We start from the raw sequence: 19564 nt of genomic DNA, 5'->3' as shown, positions 1-19564 counted from the left end.
CGTGTTTGTCACATGTGTCCGGCATGACACCTCGCACGCCTCTGCCACTTGTTGGAATTTCCCGTCCGCTTCTTTATTTCAGGATGTTTATCTGGGTGCTGCTTTAGTGCCGTTTCCGGGGCGTCTTCCTGAGGGCTGGGGGCGGGCCGTCTCCCCACTTCCCTCAAGACCTGCCCGGCTGCCTGGTGGTAGCTACACCCACTCCCTTCATTTTGTCCCGCAGATTTAGTTTTGTGATTGCCCCAGGCGCGGTGGCGCAGGCCTGGAACCCAGCACTAGGGAGGCTGAGGCAGGAGAATCCTAAATCTGAGCTCGGCCTGTGTGGCAATGTAGGGGGACTCTGTCACAAAGTAAAGAGGGCTGAGGGCGTGGCTCCCTGTGAAGACCCTGGGCGCAAGCCTCACTATGAGTGAGAGGTCACTATTGAGTGGTCACTACTGAGTGACCCTCAGGGTGTATCACACACAAACTGTCAATCTCTGTCACTACTGCTTCAGTCACAGGGTCAGGGCCGCTGCTCCTCCGGGTGGAAACTTACTGGGGGCCCTGGAATCAGGGGTGACAGGACTGAGCCCAGGCTGCGATCCCAGGAGTGCGAGACCAGGGCATTGTTTGGGCCTCGCAGCCAGTCAGAGTCACATCGGGCAACTTCTAATTAAGGTCTGTGAGCCCCAGACCAATCTGGGCAGTTTAGGGAGACCCAGTCTCAAAACATAAGAAGAAAACCCCAGCCCGCATGAGGCTGACGCAGGATGGAGCTCACCCCCAGCCTGGGCTACCAGGGGACCCAGCAAGTGGAACCGTGGGCTCGGGCCCGGTAGCGCCCTCGCGTGGCAGCAGCATGATTTGCAGGAGCAGAAGGACAGAAGGTCCCAGCCGCGATCTGTTTACTCCTGGGCTCGCGTGGGATATTTTCTCTTTGGGACTCGTCCATACTGTTGACATTCATCATAAACAAAATAATCGCAAAAGAAAAAGAAGAGCGGTGAGGTAGAGTCTTTTATTTTCGCCAGAAGAACATTCATAAATTACAATGATGAGGGGGAAAAAACCCGCACATTGTTGAGTATACTAAGAGGGGAAAATTAGGAATTCCCAAAGGATGAGCTCTCTGCTGGGCTCCCAGAGCAGACACGTTTGCTGACAGGGCTTGTCAGACGCTTGACGGCTGCGAAACTCACTGTGCCGTTCAGGCTGGCCTTAAACTCCAGCTACCATTTTGTATTTTCCAGACTTTCTACAATAAAAGAAAACATCACAAGAAAACATCACAGGGGAGAGAGAAAAGCATAATGAATTTTGAGCTCTCTATGATCAAATCAAAATGGTTTTATACCTCAGTAAGATTTTTTTTCCTGGTATTCTGAAACACCTTTCACTCTGTAACCCAAAATGGCTTTGAACTGTAATTGCAACTCCCCTGCCTCAGTCTCCTGAAGCTCAGGATTACAAGTATGCAATACCACAGCCAGCTAACAAATGTTTTAAAAATAGTAAAATCTAGGTTGTCCATGGTGATGTGCCTGTGATCCCAGCACTCGGGAGGCTGAGGCAGGAGGATCATTGCAAGTTTGAGGCCAGCCTGGGCTACAAAGTGAGCTCAAGGCCAGCCTGAACTGCATAGGAAAACCTTGCTTCAAAAAGACAAAAAAAAATTAAATCATTTTTGGGGGGTACAGTGTCTTGGCCTTAAAACTGTTAAGTAAAAGCTGGTGTAATAGCAATAATTTGTGGAGTATGTGAAGAGGTCATTCTGGGACAGAGCAAATCCAAACAGTGGAGAAACCAATTAACAGCGCCTACAGAGAAGTGCAAATTAAAAAACAGTGAGGTCATTTCTCCCCCATCAGAGTTGCAGAAATTAAAGACAGAATCACACCTGCTGCTGAGCGTTTACCCTCTGCGTTGTTGTTGGAAACCTGGATTCACACAGGATCTGTAGAAAGCCGTGTAGTAATTTCTATTACAACTTAAAATTCGCTTTCTCCCAGTAATCCCTATCCTGGGAAATTATGCCACCAAAATAAAGGCACTTAGTCATAGGCTGAGAAATGTGTTCATTACAGCCTTCTGGTTGTGGCGAGGCCCTGGACACCTATGAATGCCCATTACATGCAGGAAAGGAATATTATTCAGCTATTAAAAAGGATGGGTTAGAGCTGTCTCACCCAAGTGAGGGGGAATTTCTACTGTGCATTTTTTTGTCTTTTTCCTTTTTATTGGTACCAGGGATTGAACTCACGACTGCCTGCTTGCAAGGCAGGCGCTTATGCCGCTGAGCTAAATCCCCAGGCCCTCTACTGTGCATTTATGTTAAGGGAGGAAGAAAGACGTGGGGAATTCGTAAAATTTAATTCAATTTTTAAAAGTTATGACATCTCCCAAAATAATTTAATGACTCCAAAAATAAAAACTGCAAAAACACATGTGTATGTATGTACAGACTGGGGAAAAGTGGAAAGAGGGGAATCAGAAAGGAAGCCAGGTGAGCTGCTAGCATAAAGGAGGAGAAAGAAATACTTTAAAATATTTAAATGTATTGTTAGCAGTAATATTTGCATCCATATTGATATTGGAGACAAAATCTCTCTGAACTACCACACTACCCAGACAGGGCTATCACCTTCCAACCTCCTGCCTCAGCCTCCCTAGAGTGGGATTACAGGTCTGGACTACCATTTCCAGTTTAAAGAGAATTTTCTGTATTTAAAAACCACATGACAACAAAACAAAACAAAAAAACCCACATGAGCTTATCCGTGTGAGGCTCCATGCACAGAAAGGGGCATGGAGGGCAGTTGCCACAATAGTAATTATCTTGGAGACTGCCAGTGACCTTTGCATAAATGTTATATGTGAAGCCACGTGTGGTGGCGCACACCTATAATCCCAGCGCTCAGGAGGCTGAGGCAGGAGGATCGCTGTCAGTCCAAGCCAACCTGAACCACAGTAGGAGACTGTCTTTTTCCCCTGCCCCCACACACACAAAAGGAAAAAAACAACACCTGCCTCAAGAGTGGGCTGTCTGAAGTAGCCACACTGCCGTCTGAACAAAACTCTCCCACTGCACTAAGACAAGGAGGGCGCGGGTTACAAACGCTAACTATAGGAGAAGATCACCTGTCTTGGTTTCCTGCTGTGCACAAATGGCTGCATGACCGAGCTCCTCTACTTTAGGGTTCCTTCTCCCAGCGCCTCCCCAGCCCTTCTGCCGTAGTCTCCAGACTTCTGGGGCTTTTTTTAAATGATACTTTGAGACAGGGTCTTACTATATAGTTCAGGCTGCCCTTGAACTCACTATGCAGTCCAGATTGGCCTCAAACAGTGATCCTGCCTCAGTCTCCTTGGTGTTGGACCTATAGGTGTGCACCCTCACGCCCTGCATTTGTTTTGTTATTATTCTGACACAGGGTCTGCATGTAGCTCAGACTGGCTTCAAATGCTTGGTGATCCTCCTGCTTCAACCTCGGGAGTGCTAGCTAGGGTCACGAGGCGTGCGCAGTCAGGCCCGGCCAGTCTTCCTTTTAAATCTTGCATCTTGGTTTTACCATCTCTGTCCGCCTTCTTTGGCGGGCACAGCCCCCCACCTCCTGCGAGGCTCAGGAGAGGTATGACTCGGGAGGCTTTAGGATCAGCCACCGGGGGACAGGGTTCCTTCCCAGCACCTAAGGAGGTGAACAGGGCAGGACCGCGGGGAAACGGGAGCAGACGCCCAGCCACAGCAGCAGCAGCGCTACACGCTCCTCAGTGTGGCCCCAGGCTGCTGACGCCAGCCTGGGAAATGGTGCAAACCCCAAATCTCGGGCCCCCTCAGGCCCCGCTTCCTGCATGGGGACAGATCATCAGGACTCGGGCAGTGCAGCCTAGAGTTTGGGGTCGTTACTCCAGCAGAGGCCTGGGATCTGGAGGGGCGGGCGGTGGCTGGGGCGCCCCAGGGTGGCTTTTGCCTGCGATGAGGCCCGTCTGGTCTGAAGCAGGTGCCCCGAGGCCAGCACGACCTCTCCTGCCGGGTTTCCCAGTGTCCCAGAGCTCGCTGTTCGGGCTAAGCTCCCCAAGACACCAGGAGAGGCAGTAGATCCTCCGCGCCACGCGCACCGGGCCAGCCGCCGGGACGGGTGTACACTAGCGGGCGGGTGCTGAGACGCAACCGGCGCTGAAGGCCGGAGCGCCGCAGCTACTGGGAGGCTTGGCGGCCCAAGCCCCGCCCCTTTCCCCGCCCCTTTCCCCGCCCCAGCCAGCGAGGCGCGGCGCTCACGGCCCCGCCCAGGCCCCGCCCCCGGGCGGGGAGCTCGACCCCCCGCGCGCGCGCCCGCGGACGGGTTGCAGGGCTGGGCGCGCGCCCGCGTCCTGGGCAGGAAGATGGTGGCGAGCGCGCGGGTGCAGAAGCTGGTGCGGCGCTACAAGCTGGCGATCGCCACCGCGCTGGCCATCCTACTGCTGCAGGGCCTGGTGGTGTGGAGCTTCAGCGGCCTGGAGGAGGACGAGCCGGGCGAGGTGTGCGCCGGCGGGCGGGCGGCCGGGCGGGCAGGCCGGGCGGGGGCGCGCGGGGTCCTGGCGCGGCTGCGGGGCCGGGCCGGGTGGGGGGCTCCGGCCGGGGCATCGGGCATTGGCGGCCCGGAGCGGAGTTCTGGGCCCTGCGCCCCGTCCCGGGAGGGCCTGGCTGCTCGGGGACGCCGCGTGACCCCGAGGCCCGGCTCGGGCGCTGACAGCCCGGCGCGCGGAGCGGTGGCGGCGGGGTGGTCGCCGGCCGGGGGCGCTGAAGGTCAGGCGCGGGGCGCGGCGGGGCGCGGCCTGGGCCCGAGCCTGCGCGGAGGTGGGCGCCCGGGGCCAAACTTTCTGAAGTTGGGAGGGGGCGGAGGCGTGGGGCCCGGGGACCCCGGGAGCCCGCGCCTGGCTGTGCGGGGAGGCGGCGACCGGCGGGGAAGTGGAGCAGGGCGGTGAAATTGGCCAGTGACGGAGTGCGCCGGAGTGAGGGAGCGGTGGTGACCCCGGGTGAACGCCGTGGCGTCTTCGAGGTGTGGCTTTCTCGGCCGGGGGCCTGGGAGGGAGAAGCGCCGAGGAGTTGGCCTCGGGACGGTCAGGATCCGAGAGGAGTCCAGCGGCCGGTTCGGCGGAGCCCGGGTCCCTGCCCGAGGCTCTTCCGCACCCCTGGTCGCTGCACCTTCACCCGGAGGCCCAGAGCATCAGTCCGTGGCCAGCAAGGGGCCGGCGGGGGAGGCCAGAGGGCAGCGTCCCCGCCCCTGCACCCTTGTTTTGGTGCCCCTGTCAGTTCCGGTCAGACGTTCCGCTTGCCAGGGCCTCTTGGGCTTCTCTACTTGACAAGGTGAAGGCCGGGGTGCCCCTGTCCCTCTCCTCCCTGCGTCCCCGCCGTCTGGAAGGCCTGGGAGGAGACCAGACAAAAAGCTGCCCTCGTCTTTTGGGGGGAGCTGAGAAGCTGGGACAGTGAGGGGCGCAGGAAGAGACCACAACCCTAAAAGGAGCTGGGGCAAAGGGGATGCGCTTGTTCTGCTGTTCTTTGGGCATCAAGAAGTAGGAGGAAGAGGAGGAGGGAGTTTAAGGTCTGGTGCAGGAAGTGGCTTTGAGGGCCATGGGACGTCCTAGGCTGGAGCTGAGGAGCCCAGTGGCCCCGGGAGGGAGTGAGCACAGGGCGTGACCACCCATACAAGGCACCTGAGCCTTCTCAGGACAGGTGGCCCTGGGACCTAGGCTCCGGTCTCAGAGCTTCCACACGGGTTGCAGTCCGTGAACATCTGCCCACAGCCTAGGGTGCAGAGGTTGGGAACCTGGGGGGTGCAGAGATTGGGAACCTGGGGGTTCCTGGCTGAAGCTCACTGAGGATCCCCAGTCTGGGGCTGAGAAAGCGCCCCAGGGACCTCGAGGTTGTGCAGTGTAGACTACCATCTGTTCTGTGCCCCACACGGCCGTCCCCTCAGCCTCAGGTGGGCAGGCAGTGCTGAAGTGGCACCGCCATTGTCACCCTTCTGTCCCAGCTCTGCTGCTCAGCAAAACGCCAGACCAGCGAGCCACCACTCCAGTATCCCTTGTGACAGGTAAGGGGAGCAGCTTCCTTGTGAGTGTGTGTGAGTGGGGACAGTTGTGACTCTTGCAGGAGTCCCCAGTGGGTGCTGTGCTGTTAGTACTTACTTGGTTATCTGCTTAGCACTGCACATGAGGGGTAGGCTCCATTCAGTCATTCAACCAACAAACCTGGCCCTGTGGACTCTAGGCACTGTGCTAATGTAGTACTGGACATACAGGAAGAGAAGCCGAGCGTGGCAATGCAAACCTGTAATCCCGAGAATCTCAAATAAGAGCCCCAGTCTTAATGGCTTAATCTCCACATTTTAAAAAAAGGATTGGAGGGGGAAAAAAGTGGGGGGAAGCTGAGGATGTAGCTCAGTGGGAAAACCCTGGGTTCAATCCCAGTGCCCTCATAAGTAAATAAACTAATTAAAAGTAAAGAATAGATGCTTAGGGGCTGGGGGTTTAACTCAGCGGCATAAGTGCCTGCCTTGAAAGCAGGCAGTCGTGAGTTCGATCCCCAGTACCTATAAAAAGGAAAAAGACAAAAAAAAAGAATAGATGCTTGGAGCTGACCCTCTTGACAGACAGTCGACAGGGAGTGAGGCAGAGGGGCTGGCCTGGATCAGGGGTTGGAGGAGCTGCTGCGGGCAGCGATGGGCAGGAGTACGGAGAGTGGCCTTGCGCAGCTTTCGAGGAGTGGGCAGGAGGGAGCGACACTGTCTCCAGATGGTTGTGGGTATGGGTGACCCAGGGGTTGGGGTTCATCCTGAGAGCAGCGGAAGTGCAATTATGCCGTGCTTGGCGCCGAGGGGGCGCATGAGTGCCCCGGAGGATTGCTGCCCCCAGGAGCCACTCAGAGTTTTCAGAGCTGTCTTGCCACATGCTTTAAACACAGGTGGAGCCATCCGGGAGTAGTGGAGGCTTTCGGTGCCTCTCGAGGGGACCAGGGGACTCTGAGGCCAGGATGCAGGCAGGCCAGAGGGCTGGACCTCATCTTTAGTCATCAGAAGGGACGTTGACCTCAGGCTGCCAGGCCAGCCTTTTTGGAGACAGAAGCCCTGGGCCATGCCTGGGAGGGGACACTGGGGTCTGGCTGCCATCAAGGCCTCTAGAGGCCCCTCACCGCTGCCACTTAGTGCCCTGGCCTTCTCTGGGATTGTCCTTCTCAGGGTCAGCCAGCTTCTGCTGCAGTGCAGGCCACCACCTCGCCCGCCTCTTCCCACATCCTGTGCCCTACCACAGCCAGCCTGGCCCCGTGCCCTGCCCTCCTGACTGGCTTCCTCACTTGCGGACACCTGCCTCCACTCCGGGAGCCCACAGCTCCCTGCCCTCTCTGCCCTGCTGCTCTCGGGGATGTCTCTCACCTTGCTGAGTGGCTGGTCAGATGTCACCAGCTCCTCACGACTGCCTGGCTCAGGGTGCCCTCTCCAAAGTGGGTATAGAATAAGATCTGCTGCCTCCTCACGGCTGGAGACAGACACCCCAGCTCGCATGGTACACCTCTTGGGACTGCAGAGGGCGGGCTGGCTGTGGGGCCTGGGCCCAGATGCCAGGCCTGCAGGAGGGGCGCAGGAGATGACTCCGCCCACCAGAGCCTGAGATGTCCAAGTGTCTCAGGGCACCACTGTCCCTCGACTTCACATTCCTTTTCCTCCTCTCCTCCAAGTAATCATAATAATAGGGGGACAACCCATTGGGACCCCTCCTGTCCCTCAGAACTGTTCCTATTCCCCATTCCTAGTCTCCAGTAAACTTTCCTACCCCTAAAAATAAATAAAAGCAATTGCAGCACGTACTGCACCTGCGTCTCCACTAAAGCCATAGCAGCATTCATTCACTCCTTACTAAGTGTCCACAATTATTCAGCCCTCTCCTGGGCTCCTGGGCTACGTCAGTGAACAAAACAGCCCTGAGTGCTGCCTCCATGGAGTGTCCAGTCATGTGAGGAAACCCAGTGTGATTACACTTGGAATCCCAATACTTGGGAGGCTGAGGCAGGAGGATCGCCAAGGAGGCCAGCTTGGGTGACAAAAACCAAAACAACACAAACCAAACAAAAACCAGTTGTGCGAGGGCCAGGTGTGGTGGCACATGCCTGTGATCCAGCACTTGGCAGGCTGAGACAGTGAGTTTGAAGCCAGCCTGAACTACATAGCGAGACTCTGTCTTTTAAATGTAAAAAAAAAAAAAAAAAAAATCGTGGGGCTGGGGATACAGCTCAGGGCCACAGCATCTGCCTGGCAAGCACAAGGTCCTGAGTTTGATTCCTGGTACTCACAAAAATAATAAAATTAGATCATCATATTAAGAAGAAATTCCTGAGGGAAGCCAGGCATGGTGGTGCACACCTGTAACCTGGGCCCCCTGTGAGGCTGAGACAGGAGGGTCACAAATTGGAGCCCAGCATGGCATGGCGAGGCCCTGGTGGGATGCAGGGCCCGGAAGGTGGGCGTGACCACACGCCAGGCAGTCCCAGAGATCTGAGGTCTGAGTGCTGACTAAATGTGGAGGCTGTGATGAGAAGGGACCCTGGGGGCCGTGAGACAGGGAAAGGGGCGGGGCAGGTTCTGCCTTTGGGCTGGATATGGGTTGTTGGGGACAGAGGGGCACCAAACTGTTTCCCCAGTTGTATAAGGAAGGGCTGGGAGAGTGGGAGGGGACCCCACCAGGGCTTAGGCGTTGGAAGGGTCCTTCAGTTTCCAGGGGTGGCAGGGAGGCTACTAGCTGAGAGACTGAGTGGGGGGAGCTCAAGCTGGGATGTGAATGGGGCTTGGAATTCAGCGGCTGAGTGAGGACGTGGTGGGGGGGTGACGTGATGTGTGACCTCAGTTTTCCTGAGAGCTGCAACTGGGGAGATAGGCCCTCACGGTGTCCTGGAGGCCGAGTCAGGAGGGTGTTCAGGAGGACAGAGCGCTGCATGGGGCGCGCTGCCAGCAGGCATGACAGAAGAGGGGGCAGCAAGGAGCAGGACAGCTGAAGGGGATGGTGTTGCCATGCTGGCCCCATGCAGTCCCTCACAGCAGAAACTTGAGCATTCACATAGCCTCTTTCCTATCACTTTGCCACCTGGGATGGCCCCTGCCAGGGCTGCAGGAGACAGCTCCATGGCGCTCCTCCAGGCGTCTGCTGTCCATAGAGGACCATCAGGGCCAGGATGCAGGGTCCTGCTCAGAGTGGCCCACACAGGCGCACAGAAGGCAGCCTGCCGGGCACCTGGAGCCAGCTCTGCAAGCGGGCTGTATGGGGGGGCCCAGTGGGGAAGGGAGGCCTGGCTCACCCAAAGTGGGGGGAGGGAGGGAGGGGCTGGAGAGAAACCTCCAGGCCACGCCCCGTGGCCACCTCTTCCCACCAGGCCCCGCGCCTATCGCCCACTCTCTCCTCGGCTCCAAGATCCCATTGCCTCCCTGAAACCCCACCTGTGAGCCTTGAGGGCACCTTGAGGCCTTGAGGGCATCTGGATATAAACCATCGCAAGGGTGTCAGTCTTCTCCTCTGTCCCTCCTTGCTGGGTGATACCCCTTCATCCCGGGCGCCCTTCTACTCCCCATGGAGAAGTCTAGTCCAGAATGTTTTGGGTGTAGCTGGAAGTTAGAGGTTTCTAAAGGACTTCCCAGCCGGTCCCACTGTGAGAGGCAGGTGCTAGGTGGGCTTTGGGGTCCTCTGACCCTGGGACTGAAGTGCATGATGTTAACATCCACTGAAAGAAAGTGTTGTCTCAGTACGGAGCGCAGAGATGCCAAGTGCAGAGCGCCCTGTGATCTGGAGCTGGTGGGGTGCAGGATGCAAGGTGGGGGATGAGAGGCCTCCTCCACCCGCTGGTCCACACAGCCGTGCTATTTGTGCAGGAGCTGCCCAGTGACTTCTGTCTGCTATCTGTGTCTCTTACAGAAAGGAAGACAGAGGAAGCCACGGCCACTGGACCCCGGTGAGGGCTCCAAGGACACAGACAGCTCGGCGGGCAGAAGGGGCAGCGCGGGCAGGAGGCATGGGCGCTGGCGGGGCCGCACGGAAAGCCCGGGCGTGCCCGTGGCCAAGGTGGTGCGGGCGGTCACCAGCCGGCACAGAGCCAGCCGCAGGATCCCGCCAGCCCCACCCCCGGAGCCCCCAGGCCGGCAGAACCTGAGTGGGGCAGCAGCTGGGGAGGCCCTGGTGGGGGCCGCAGGCTTCCCGCCACATGGGGATACGGGGAGTGTGGAGGGCGCGCCCCAGCCCACAGACAACAGCTTCACCCCGAAGTGTGAGATTGTGGGCAAGGACGCGCTGTCGGCCCTGGCCCGGGCCAGCACCAAGCAGTGCCAGCAGGAGATCGCCAACGTGGTGTGTCTGCACCAGGCCGGGAGCCTCATGCCCAAGATGGTGCCACGGCACTGCCAGCTGGCGGGTAGGAATGGGGAGGGGGCACCGGGTCCTTCCCAGGCTTGGGTGGGCAGGCCAATCATGTGATCGGGATCCTCACCATCATCTCTGTGTCCGAGTTTGCACTAAGCGTGTGAGGGGCAAAGGGAGAGCTGGGACCCCGGGCTCCAGGTCTGCTTCTTCCACTGGCACCCAGGCAGGCAGCCCCTTTTCATCACCCCCGCCCTGTGACCTTGGCCGGTCCTCACCCACCCCCCATCCTCTGCGCTCAGGCAAGATGAGTCCCGGTATCCAGTGGGACGAGTTCCGGGCCCAGCCGCCTGTGGACGGCCCCCCAGTGCGCATCGCCTACATGCTGGTGGTGCACGGCCGCGCCGTCCGCCAGCTGAAGCGACTCCTCAAGGCCGTGTACCACGCACAGCACTTTTTCTACATCCACGTGGACCAGGTACTACAGTAGGGAGGCCACGGAGTTGGAGTAAGCAGAGACCAGACTCCAAAGGTCACACACAGACCTCTGACCTGGCCCCAGCAGTTTAGAGAGAGGGAATCCAAGGTCCTTGCCCAACATATTGTAGCCAAGCCAGGTGTGGTGGTGGCACACAACTGCAATCCCGGCACTTGGGAGGCCAAGGCATAAGTTCCAGGCCATAAGTTCCAGGCCAGGCTGGGCTATATAACAAGGCTTTGTCTTAAAATATCAAAAGAATAAACTAGGTGGCACAGCTGTTGGGAGCCGGAGCCCTGCCCTGCGATGTCCCCACTCCGTGTCACTTGTCCTCCACCCCAGGTGGAGGTGGGGGCTCATAACCCAGGACCTGGCTGTACCTGCTGAGTGTCCTTTCTTCCCCAGCGCTCTAACTACCTGCACCGTGAGGTGGTGGCACTAGCCCAGAGGTATGACAACGTGCGGGTGACCCCCTGGCGTATGGTCACCATCTGGGGTGGTGCCAGCCTCCTGAGGATGTACCTACGCAGCATGCGGGACCTGCTGGAGGTCCCTGGCTGGGCCTGGGACTTCTTTATCAACCTCAGCGCCACTGACTACCCAACCAGGTGTGGGGGCTCGTAACGGGTGTGGACTCCTCCTCCCCAAGCCTCACTCTGGGTCTCCAGGGCCCAGACATGGTCCCCTGTGCCAGCCCTGTAGTGAACTGGAGACTAAGGCTGATAGGACACGGGGATGAGGACGGGCCAGAGGCCTCTGCCCTCAGATGCTGGGACCAGGGGTGGGGGAAGGTGGGGTCCTCCCTAGGTGTCCCCACTCCAAGCACAGCCAGGACAGGACACCTGGCCAGTGAACACTCAGAGACAATGAAAGGCCCAGGGGTGCAGGGAAAAGGAGCACCTGCCCCTCACACCCGCTTCCCTTGCCAGGACCAATGAAGAGCTGGTGGCATTCCTGTCCAAAAACCGGGACAAGAATTTCCTCAAGTCACACGGCCGGGACAACTCCAGGTGAGGGAAGTAAGCAGAGCAGAGCGGCCCTGCTGTCTTGTCATAGTTCTTTCCACAAAGGGGATTTCAGTGGCCCCAGCCCAATGGTACAAAACCCACAAACCAGCCAGGGGTGGTGGCATCCATCCCTCATCCCAGTGACTCAGGAGGCTGAGGCAGGAAGATGTGAAGCTAAGGCCAGCCTAGGTGACTTAGTGAGAGCCTGTTTGAAGGTGTGGCTGAGAGTACAGCCCGGTGGTGGAGCACTTGCCTGGGATGCATGAGACTCTGAGTTTGATCACTGGTACCACCACAAAAATAAAAGCCTCCTAAGCACTCACAGAGGGAGGAGTACTGGCTGCCAGATGGAGGCAAGACCTGGGGCTCCAACCTGCAGGATCCTAAGCCACCCCCACTGCTACCCCCAGGTTTATCAAGAAGCAGGGCCTGGACCGTCTCTTCCACGAGTGTGACTCGCACATGTGGCGTCTGGGCGAGCGGCAGATCCCGGTGGGCATCGTGGTGGATGGCGGCTCTGACTGGTTTGTGCTGACACGCAGCTTCGTAGAGTACGTGGTGTACACTGACGACCCACTGGTGACGCAGCTCCGGCAGTTCTACACATACACGCTGCTCCCAGCCGAGGTGGGCCAATGGGGGAGCGCCAGGGCCATGGGGAGGGGCCAATCGGGAGGGCAAGGGTCAGTGGTTGGGTGGGGCCAACAGGAAGGGGCGGGACCAATGGGAAGGGGAAGGGCCAATAGAGGGGAAGGGCCAGTGGGGTGGGCGGGGCCACCAGGGAAGGGGCGAGGGGCTGGCCAAGGCTCACCCTGCCCACCCCTGCCACCACAGTCCTTCTTTCACACCGTGCTGGAGAACAGCCCAGCTTGCGAGAGCCTCGTGGACAACAACCTGCGGGTCACCAACTGGAACCGCAAGTTGGGCTGCAAGTGCCAGTACAAACACATCGTAGACTGGTGCGGCTGCTCCCCCAACGACTTCAAGCCCCAGGATTTCCTGCGGCTGCAGGTGCATCCCTGGGCCCCAGCTCTTGCTCGAGCTTTAGGGACCCAGAGGCAGGAGGGGCCTATCCCTGGAGCCCTCTTGGGTCTGAGCCCGCAGGGCAGTGGCAGCAGCCCCAGGAGCTGACCTCTGCCGATCCTGCGGCCCCTACAGTCCTCACCTTCCCCCTGCAGCAAGTTTCCAGGCCTACCTTCTTCGCCCGGAAGTTCGAGTCCACTGTGAATCAGGAGGTCCTGGAGATTCTGGACTTCCACCTGTATGGCAGCTACCCTCCGGGCACGCCAGCGCTCAAGGCCTACTGGGAGAACACGCATGACGCAGCAGACGGCCCAGGCGGGCTCAGCGACGTCCTGCTCACTGCCTATTCCGCCTTCGTCCGCCTTGGCCTGCGCCACGCCGCCACTGCCGCACCCCCACCAGGCACCCCGCTCTGCAGGTGAGATGCCTTCTTCAGGGTGCGGCGCCGTATTGTGGGGTGATCAGGGAGAGACAGCAGCTGGCCACAGCGAGGCTCCCAGCCCGAGGCAGGGAAAAATGCAAGAAAAAGTAATGAAAGGCCAGAGCCAGGGACGTAGGTACTGTGGGGTGTGAGACCTGAGCCAAGGAAGGGCCCAGGATGGGGCTCCCCTCTGCCCCCGCCCGGGACTCCAGGCCAAGCCAGGGTGCTCATGGCCTCTCCCTCTCTCCCTGCTGGAACCTCCTTAGGTTTGAGCCCCGGGGTTTGCCGTCCAGCGTGCACCTGTATTTCTATGACGACCATTTCCAGGGCTACCTGGTGATGCAGACAGTGCAGCCCTCAGCCCAGGGGCCAGCAGAGATGCTTGAGATGTGGCTGATGCCCCAGGGGTCGCTGAAGCTGTTGGGGCGCAGTGACCAGGCCAACCGGCTCCAGAGTGTGAAGGTGGGACAGGTCCTCCCCCTTGCTTTCTTCTGACCCCAACAAGACCCAGGTTGTGGGAAGAGGGATGAGGGACGGGGATTCCATCAGGCCTGTGTGGGCTGGGTTCCTCGGGCCCCCCCACCCAGTTACCACACCCGTGTCACCCCACTTGTTCATGCCGAGAAGCCCTCCATGTGGGGGCACGGAACATGCAGAGATGTGAGCTGCGTTACAACACAAGCCCGGTCTTCCACACCCCAGGAATTCTCACACAGGGACTGGACACTCCAGAGGGGCCCTAAGGTTGCACATTTGGGGGTTCCCTCAGGGTCTGCCTGGAGGCTGTGGCTTCTCCTGGGATGGGCTCCCTGTAGTCCCAGAGTACAGCAATCAGGACAAAAGCTGAGAATGAATGTCAGGGCTGAGAGATTAGAGTCCTTGTCTGACTCCTTCATCTTGCAGATGGGGAAACTGAGGCCCAGTGAGAGGCAGCATCAGAGTAGAGAGGACATTTTTCCCAGGCGCCTGCCCAGCTGCCTGCCTTCCTGCAGGTTGGCACCGAGTGGGACCCCAAAGAGCGTCTCTTCCGGAACTTCGGGGGGCTGCTAGGACCACTGGATGAGCCTGTGGCCATGCAGCGCTGGGCCCGGGGTCCCAACCTCACAGCTACCGTGGTCTGGATTGACCCAACCTATGTGGTGGCCACATCGTATGACATCACAGTGGATGCAGAGACTGAGGTCACCCAGTATAAGCCTCCGCTGAGCCGGCCGCTGCGGCCAGGAGCCTGGACCGTGCGGCTGCTGCAGTTCTGGGAGCCTCTGGGTGAGACCCGCTTCCTCGTGCTGCCCTTGACCTTCAACCGCAAACTACCTCTCAGGAAAGGTGAGGATCAGGTGCCCAGAGGATGGCCAGGAGCTGGGCAGAGCAGGATCTGCATGGGAGGTGCCCCCAAGAAGCTGGCTGCCAGAGCTGGCCTGTACCTAGGCCTGCCTGCAGCGGCCACATGGGAAGGGGCTCTTGTGAGCCAGGCAGATTGGGCATGGGATGTGGCAGCTCCGTGGCCTTCCTGAGCTCCATCTTCTCCTGTGCAAAGTGGGGGTGGTGCATGGAAACCTTGGGGTACATGGTACATACAGCATCCCAGTAGCTCGAGTGCAAACGGGGAGATCTTGGAGATGGTGCCCAGGCCCAGCAGATGTCTCAGGCTCAATGGGAACCGGAACTGTTTTCTCCATCTTTCTTGCCTCGCATCCTGGCCAGTCTCTGCTGGCTTCAGGCTCTGCTCTGGCTGCTTCTCTGGATGTAGCCTATTCACTACACATCCCAACTTGTGCCTCTGGGGCCCTAAGTTCCACTGTCCTGGGCTGGCACATGTGAGTGGCCATCCTAGTCTGCCAAGCTGGGCGGCAGGGGCTATGCAGGTTCCCCTGGGGTGGCCGGTGGTGGGCTGGGGTTAGGAGGTAAGCAGTGGGTGTGCAATGGGCATTTCCTCTCCACCACATCTACTCACAGGAGGGTGGGGAAGGGCAGGGGTGGCACAGCAGAGCAGGGCCTGACAGACCCAGGGCGGGTAAGACCCCCTCTGTCTTCCTGGTCCCCAGCTCTCGAGGGACTCAGTCTGGTGGAGGAGACCTCAGCGGGCAGAGCAGAGGTGCAGGGACTGAGCTGGGCCTCCAGGACAGAGGCAGAGTGTGTTCTAAGCTGAGAGAAAGAAGCTGGCAGGTGTCACTGGGCATGGTGGTGGTTCACACCTATAATTCCAGCACTCGGGAGGCTGAGGCAGAAGGATCATTACAAGTTCAAGGCCAGCCTGGACTACACAGTGAGTTCAAGGCCAGCCTGAACTACACAGCAAGACCCTGTCTCAAAACAAACAAGATTGGCAGGTATCTGGTACACAGAGTATGAAAGAGAAGCACTACAAGGCTGACAGGAAGACCTGAGCTTCTGGGAGCCACTGACAAGGGACGGGCAGGGTTGTGCGTGATGTAAACCCATTGGCTTCTTAGTTTCTGAAGTAATTTGAGTGCGCTGTGTGACTCAGCCCTAAACTAGGGAAGTCAGGGGTCACAGTTACACAGTTGCTTAAGACCACCCTGCAAGACAGACCTGGGAAGCGATGGCATGGGAACCACAGTGGGTTCCGAGGGCTGTGCTCACTGCCTGCTCTGCACCCCCCAGATGATGCCCGCTGGCTGCACGCGGGGCCGCCCCACAACGAGTACACGGAGCAGAGCTTCCAGGGCCTGAGCGGCATCCTGAACTTGCCCCAGCCTGAGCCTGCGGAGGAGGCTGCCCGGCGGCATGCAGAGCTCACGGGGCCCGCCCTTGAGGCCTGGACAGACACAGAACTGAGCAGCTTCTGGTCCGTGGCAGGACTGTGTACCACAGGCCCCTCTGCCTGCCCATCCCTGGAGCCTTGCAGACTGACCAGCTGGAGCTCTCTGTCCCCAGACCCCAAGTCAGAGCTGGGGCCTGTCAAAGCGGATGGGCGACTCAGGTAGCAGGGTCCCAGCCAGCACACCCGGAGGACCGGGAATTGCACCTTACATACGGACAGAGAGTGGCGCGTGTCCCGCCCACAGGTGAGGCAAGAGGCCCAGGCAGTCACCCATTCCAGCCATCAAGAGCCTGCAGGCACAGCCAGGTGGCTCTGCTAGGGACCCCAGGAGCAGGAACCCGCGTCCCCTTCTGGGTCTGCCTCCCCCATCTCTGGTTTGTACTTTTTTAAATATAAAAAGGGTGGTGGGGGTGGAACTAGAAACAGAAGATGTGCAATAGCACCTGGAGCAGCCCCAGGATGTGGCCACGTGGCGAGCCCTTTTGCCGCGGTCCTGGGACGCTGGGGTTGCCTCACTGTCCCGGGCCTTGTCTCTAGCTGGGCCTTGGTACTCACAGCTGAGGCTCTGTGACAGGCAGAGCAGGTGACATGGGGCCATTGCTGTGGAGCTGGGCCCCCTGGGACAACCTCTCCTCTGATAGCCAGGGGAGCCCAGAGCAGGGAGGGGCTGGCTCTGGGTCCCAGTACACCTGCCCCAAAGTGGCACAGCAGGGCAATGGGATCTGCTGCGCCAAGCCAGGGAGGGTCCCAGGCGCTCCAGGTGCCTGCCAGAGGGATGACCTCAGTAGCGGCCTGGGTGAGGACCATCGGGTCAGGGTGCTCAGAAGAACCCGGAGCTGCATTGTGCCTGAAGCTGGTGTGGAGTCTGAAATATGCAACAGAAGAAATATATCTCTATTGCTCTGCGCCCAGCCTGCATCCCTCCTCTCGTGTGTCCCTGGCCTCTCAAGTCTCAGCTGCTGCTGTAGGAGTCCTGAGGGCCCATCTTACTTCTCCATGGCAGCCGGAGGGCTGCAGAAACATCCACTGCAGCCCTCTGTGTCTTGAGCCAGGGTGTCACTGTGTGCTTCAAGCTGGCCTTGAGCTCACTGGTAGCCCAGGCCAGCCTCACATTTGAGGTAATCCTCCTGCCTCAGCCTTCAAGTGCTGGGAATGCAGGTGTGCGCCTCGGCGCCTGGCTGAAGTGCGGTTCTTGAACGTCCTGACCCAGCACCCCACCCACTAGTGGCCCAGACTGTGGCAGATGTCACATTTCTGCCTTCAGCCACTGGCCCATCCCAGAAGCCCTCATGTGCTTGCTTCCTGCTAAAGCTCCGCCTTTCAAGGTACCAAGAACAGAGTGGATCCCCACTAGGGCCTGCTGGTCACCCTGGAGCTCGGCCCTTACGAGTCCCCTCCCCACTTCTGACTGTCCTGGTGTCAGTCAGCAAGGGCTCAGCTTCAGCCCTTCTCGCCTTCTATAATGTGCAGTAGGAGAGGGAGCTGCCAGACCTCAATTCACGGCAGCCTGCATGCTGCTTGCTCAACTTGGGAACAAGGGCTCCGCTCCTGTCAGGGCTGCCATGTTCGGTTCTCCTGGCTGCCAGGAGAGGGCGCACCTGACCACGGGTCAGGCTGGTTGGTTAGCCATGATGTCTTGCCCCATCTCAGCCGAGAACCCCTCTGGCTAACACTTTGAGTACCCTTTTGTACCAGCTGGGGAGCTGCGGCTTGAGGCTGGGATGGGTGCAGGTTACAGGGAGCTATGCAGTGTGCCAGAAGGAATCCCCCAGATCACTCTCACAGCCCTGGCGAGCCCTCCTTAGGGTGTGGCCAGACAGGTAACCAGAAAGGCTGAAGCAAGAAGGCACAGTGGGTGGGCAGGGTCCTAGGTGCAGAGGCCTGCTTTTTCTGACTCCTGTTTTAGGGAACTGAAGTTGCGCTCTCTCCAGGATGTCGAGATTTGGTGTTGTTTCTCAGCCTCTGCTCTTATTGTAGGTAAGAAAGGACAGTACTAAGGGCAGTACTGTCAGGAGGTAAAAAGCAGGACACTTGGGGCTGGGGATTTAGCTCAGCAGCATAAGCGCCTGCCTTGCAAGCAGGCAGTCCTGAGTTCGATCCCTGGTACCAATAAAAATGAAAAAGACCAAAAAAAAAAAAAAAAAAAGGCAGGACACTTGGCCTGCTCCCCTGGGATTACCCAGGCCATGGCTCTGCTGTCAGGCTAGCACCACAGTTCCGAGTGTCCTTAACACGAGCAGCTCCTCACCTGTGTCACCCACCTCCATCCTCCAGCATGTCAGGCTGGACCTAGAAGCAGATTGCCGTTGCCTGCTGTGAACACTGTTTGCACTCTTTGTTCAAGGTTTTTATTTTTTGTCTTTTTCATTTTTATCGGTACCAGGGATTGAACTCACAACTGCCTGCTTGCAAGGCAGGCGCTTATGCCACTGAGCTAAATCCCCAGCCCCTGTTCAAGGTTTTTAAAGACAATGTCTTACGTAGTCCAGGCTGGGCCTGAACTCCTTTGTTCAAGGTTTTTAAAGACAAGGTCTTATGCAGTCCAGGCTGGGCCTGAACTCATTTTGTAGTCTAGGATCTCAAGGACCCTCCCTCCTCGCACACTGGGGTCACAGGCCTGGGTCACCATACCCAGCTGGGTTTTGTTTTGGGGTGCTGAGCACTGACCCTAGGTGTCCTGCACTGAGCTACATTCCCAGACCTTTATTTTTTTGCTAAGTTGCCCAGGCTGGGCTCTAACTTGTCATTGTCCTGCTCCCAGGCAGCCAGGCTTACAGGTGTGTACCTTCACAGCACGCTGGATTTTTTAGCCCAGCACTGAAGATCCTGCCTAAGGGCTCTGATTTAAAGATAAACCCAGCAGGGATCCAGCACTCACTGGAGGACCAGGAGTCTGGAGCTCTGTGGCCCCAGGCACAGGCTCAGGACTCCTCCCCAAGACTGAGGGCAGGCTGGGGGGGGGCCCCTTTTTGCTGTCCTCCCCTTTCGCTGGTCTTTCCTGGCTGGGTCCCTTTGTGTCTTTCAGCAGGGCTAGCTGAGCCTGGAGGCTTTGGCTTTTGAGGCCAAAAGCTTTGAAGTCCTCCCCTGGCAGCTAGGGCCCCTGTGGTCACGATGAGGACTGGGGTCCAGCAGGACAGGGTGAGGGCGGGGAGCAGGCCCAGGCAGTATGGGCCTGGAGCTGCACAGTATTTGTATGGGACTGAGAAGAGCCCAGGCACAGACTTTTGTGTGTGTGGCCCCTGTGCCTGGTTTCCAGGGCGATCTGGGACGCTGGTTCCATGAGAAGTGGGAGCCAAGAGGACAGCCAAGGAGGACCAATGGGCTGTAGGTGGGCTGAGCTGGGCTGGAGCAATGCAGAGCTCTGGTGGGCTGGGGCTCCCCTGGCTCATCAGCAGGACCCAGGTGTCCTCACCACCCCCTTCCCAAAGGTGGCAGAGGGGCCTTGTGGCCAGAACTGCAGAGGGGAGCGCTGCTGCTACAGGGCACTGGGTCTCGGCCTG

At 58.5% G+C, this 19564-nt stretch overlaps 1 protein-coding gene and 1 long non-coding RNA gene across 3 annotated transcripts; both read left to right on the top strand.

Moving 5' to 3' along the window:
• The first annotated feature begins 4306 nt into the window (after window positions 1–4306).
• On the top strand, window positions 4307–16975 carry Xylt2 (xylosyltransferase 2). 2 transcript variants are annotated; one of them, XM_063251356.1, is made up of 11 exons: window positions 4307–4494; window positions 9913–10405; window positions 10653–10828; window positions 11234–11436; window positions 11758–11838; window positions 12246–12462; window positions 12670–12846; window positions 13014–13276; window positions 13546–13741; window positions 14272–14605; window positions 15905–16975. In XM_063251356.1, exons 1-11 carry the CDS (start codon window positions 4360–4362, stop codon window positions 16225–16227), a joined length of 2598 nt encoding a protein of 865 aa, XP_063107426.1. In that variant the 5' UTR covers window positions 4307–4359; the 3' UTR covers window positions 16228–16975. The 2 variants fall into 2 exon arrangements, with proteins under 2 accessions (XP_063107426.1, XP_063107427.1); XM_063251357.1 differs by lacking the exon at window positions 15905–16975 and having other exon boundaries at window positions 14183–14510.
• Window positions 4572–7803, top strand: LOC134476533 (uncharacterized). Its single transcript, XR_010048286.1, has 2 exons — window positions 4572–6050; window positions 7194–7803. It is a non-coding gene; the product is annotated as an uncharacterized LOC134476533 (long non-coding RNA).
• Window positions 16976–19564: the final 2589 nt, after the last annotated feature.

Source organism: Cavia porcellus, unplaced genomic scaffold (assembly GCF_034190915.1).
Source record: "Cavia porcellus strain 051 isolate PalLab524CR breed Dunkin Hartley unplaced genomic scaffold, mCavPor4.1 scaffold_6, whole genome shotgun sequence".
Classification (NCBI taxonomy): domain Eukaryota; kingdom Metazoa; phylum Chordata; class Mammalia; order Rodentia; family Caviidae; genus Cavia; species Cavia porcellus.
This window is presented reverse-complemented; position numbering and strand designations above follow the sequence as displayed.

Excerpts from the sequence above, each read along its gene's own strand:
- Xylt2 (XM_063251356.1), top strand. The coding sequence starts at position 4,360 with ATGGTGGCGAGCGCGCGGGTGCAGAAGCTGGTGCGGCGCTACAAGCTG. Across the intron at positions 12,463-12,669 it reads ACACGCTGCTCCCAGCCGAG|TCCTTCTTTCACACCGTGCT; the intron begins GTGGGCCAATGG and ends CTGCCACCACAG. Across the intron at positions 13,742-14,271 it reads ACCGGCTCCAGAGTGTGAAG|GTTGGCACCGAGTGGGACCC; the intron begins GTGGGACAGGTC and ends GCCTTCCTGCAG.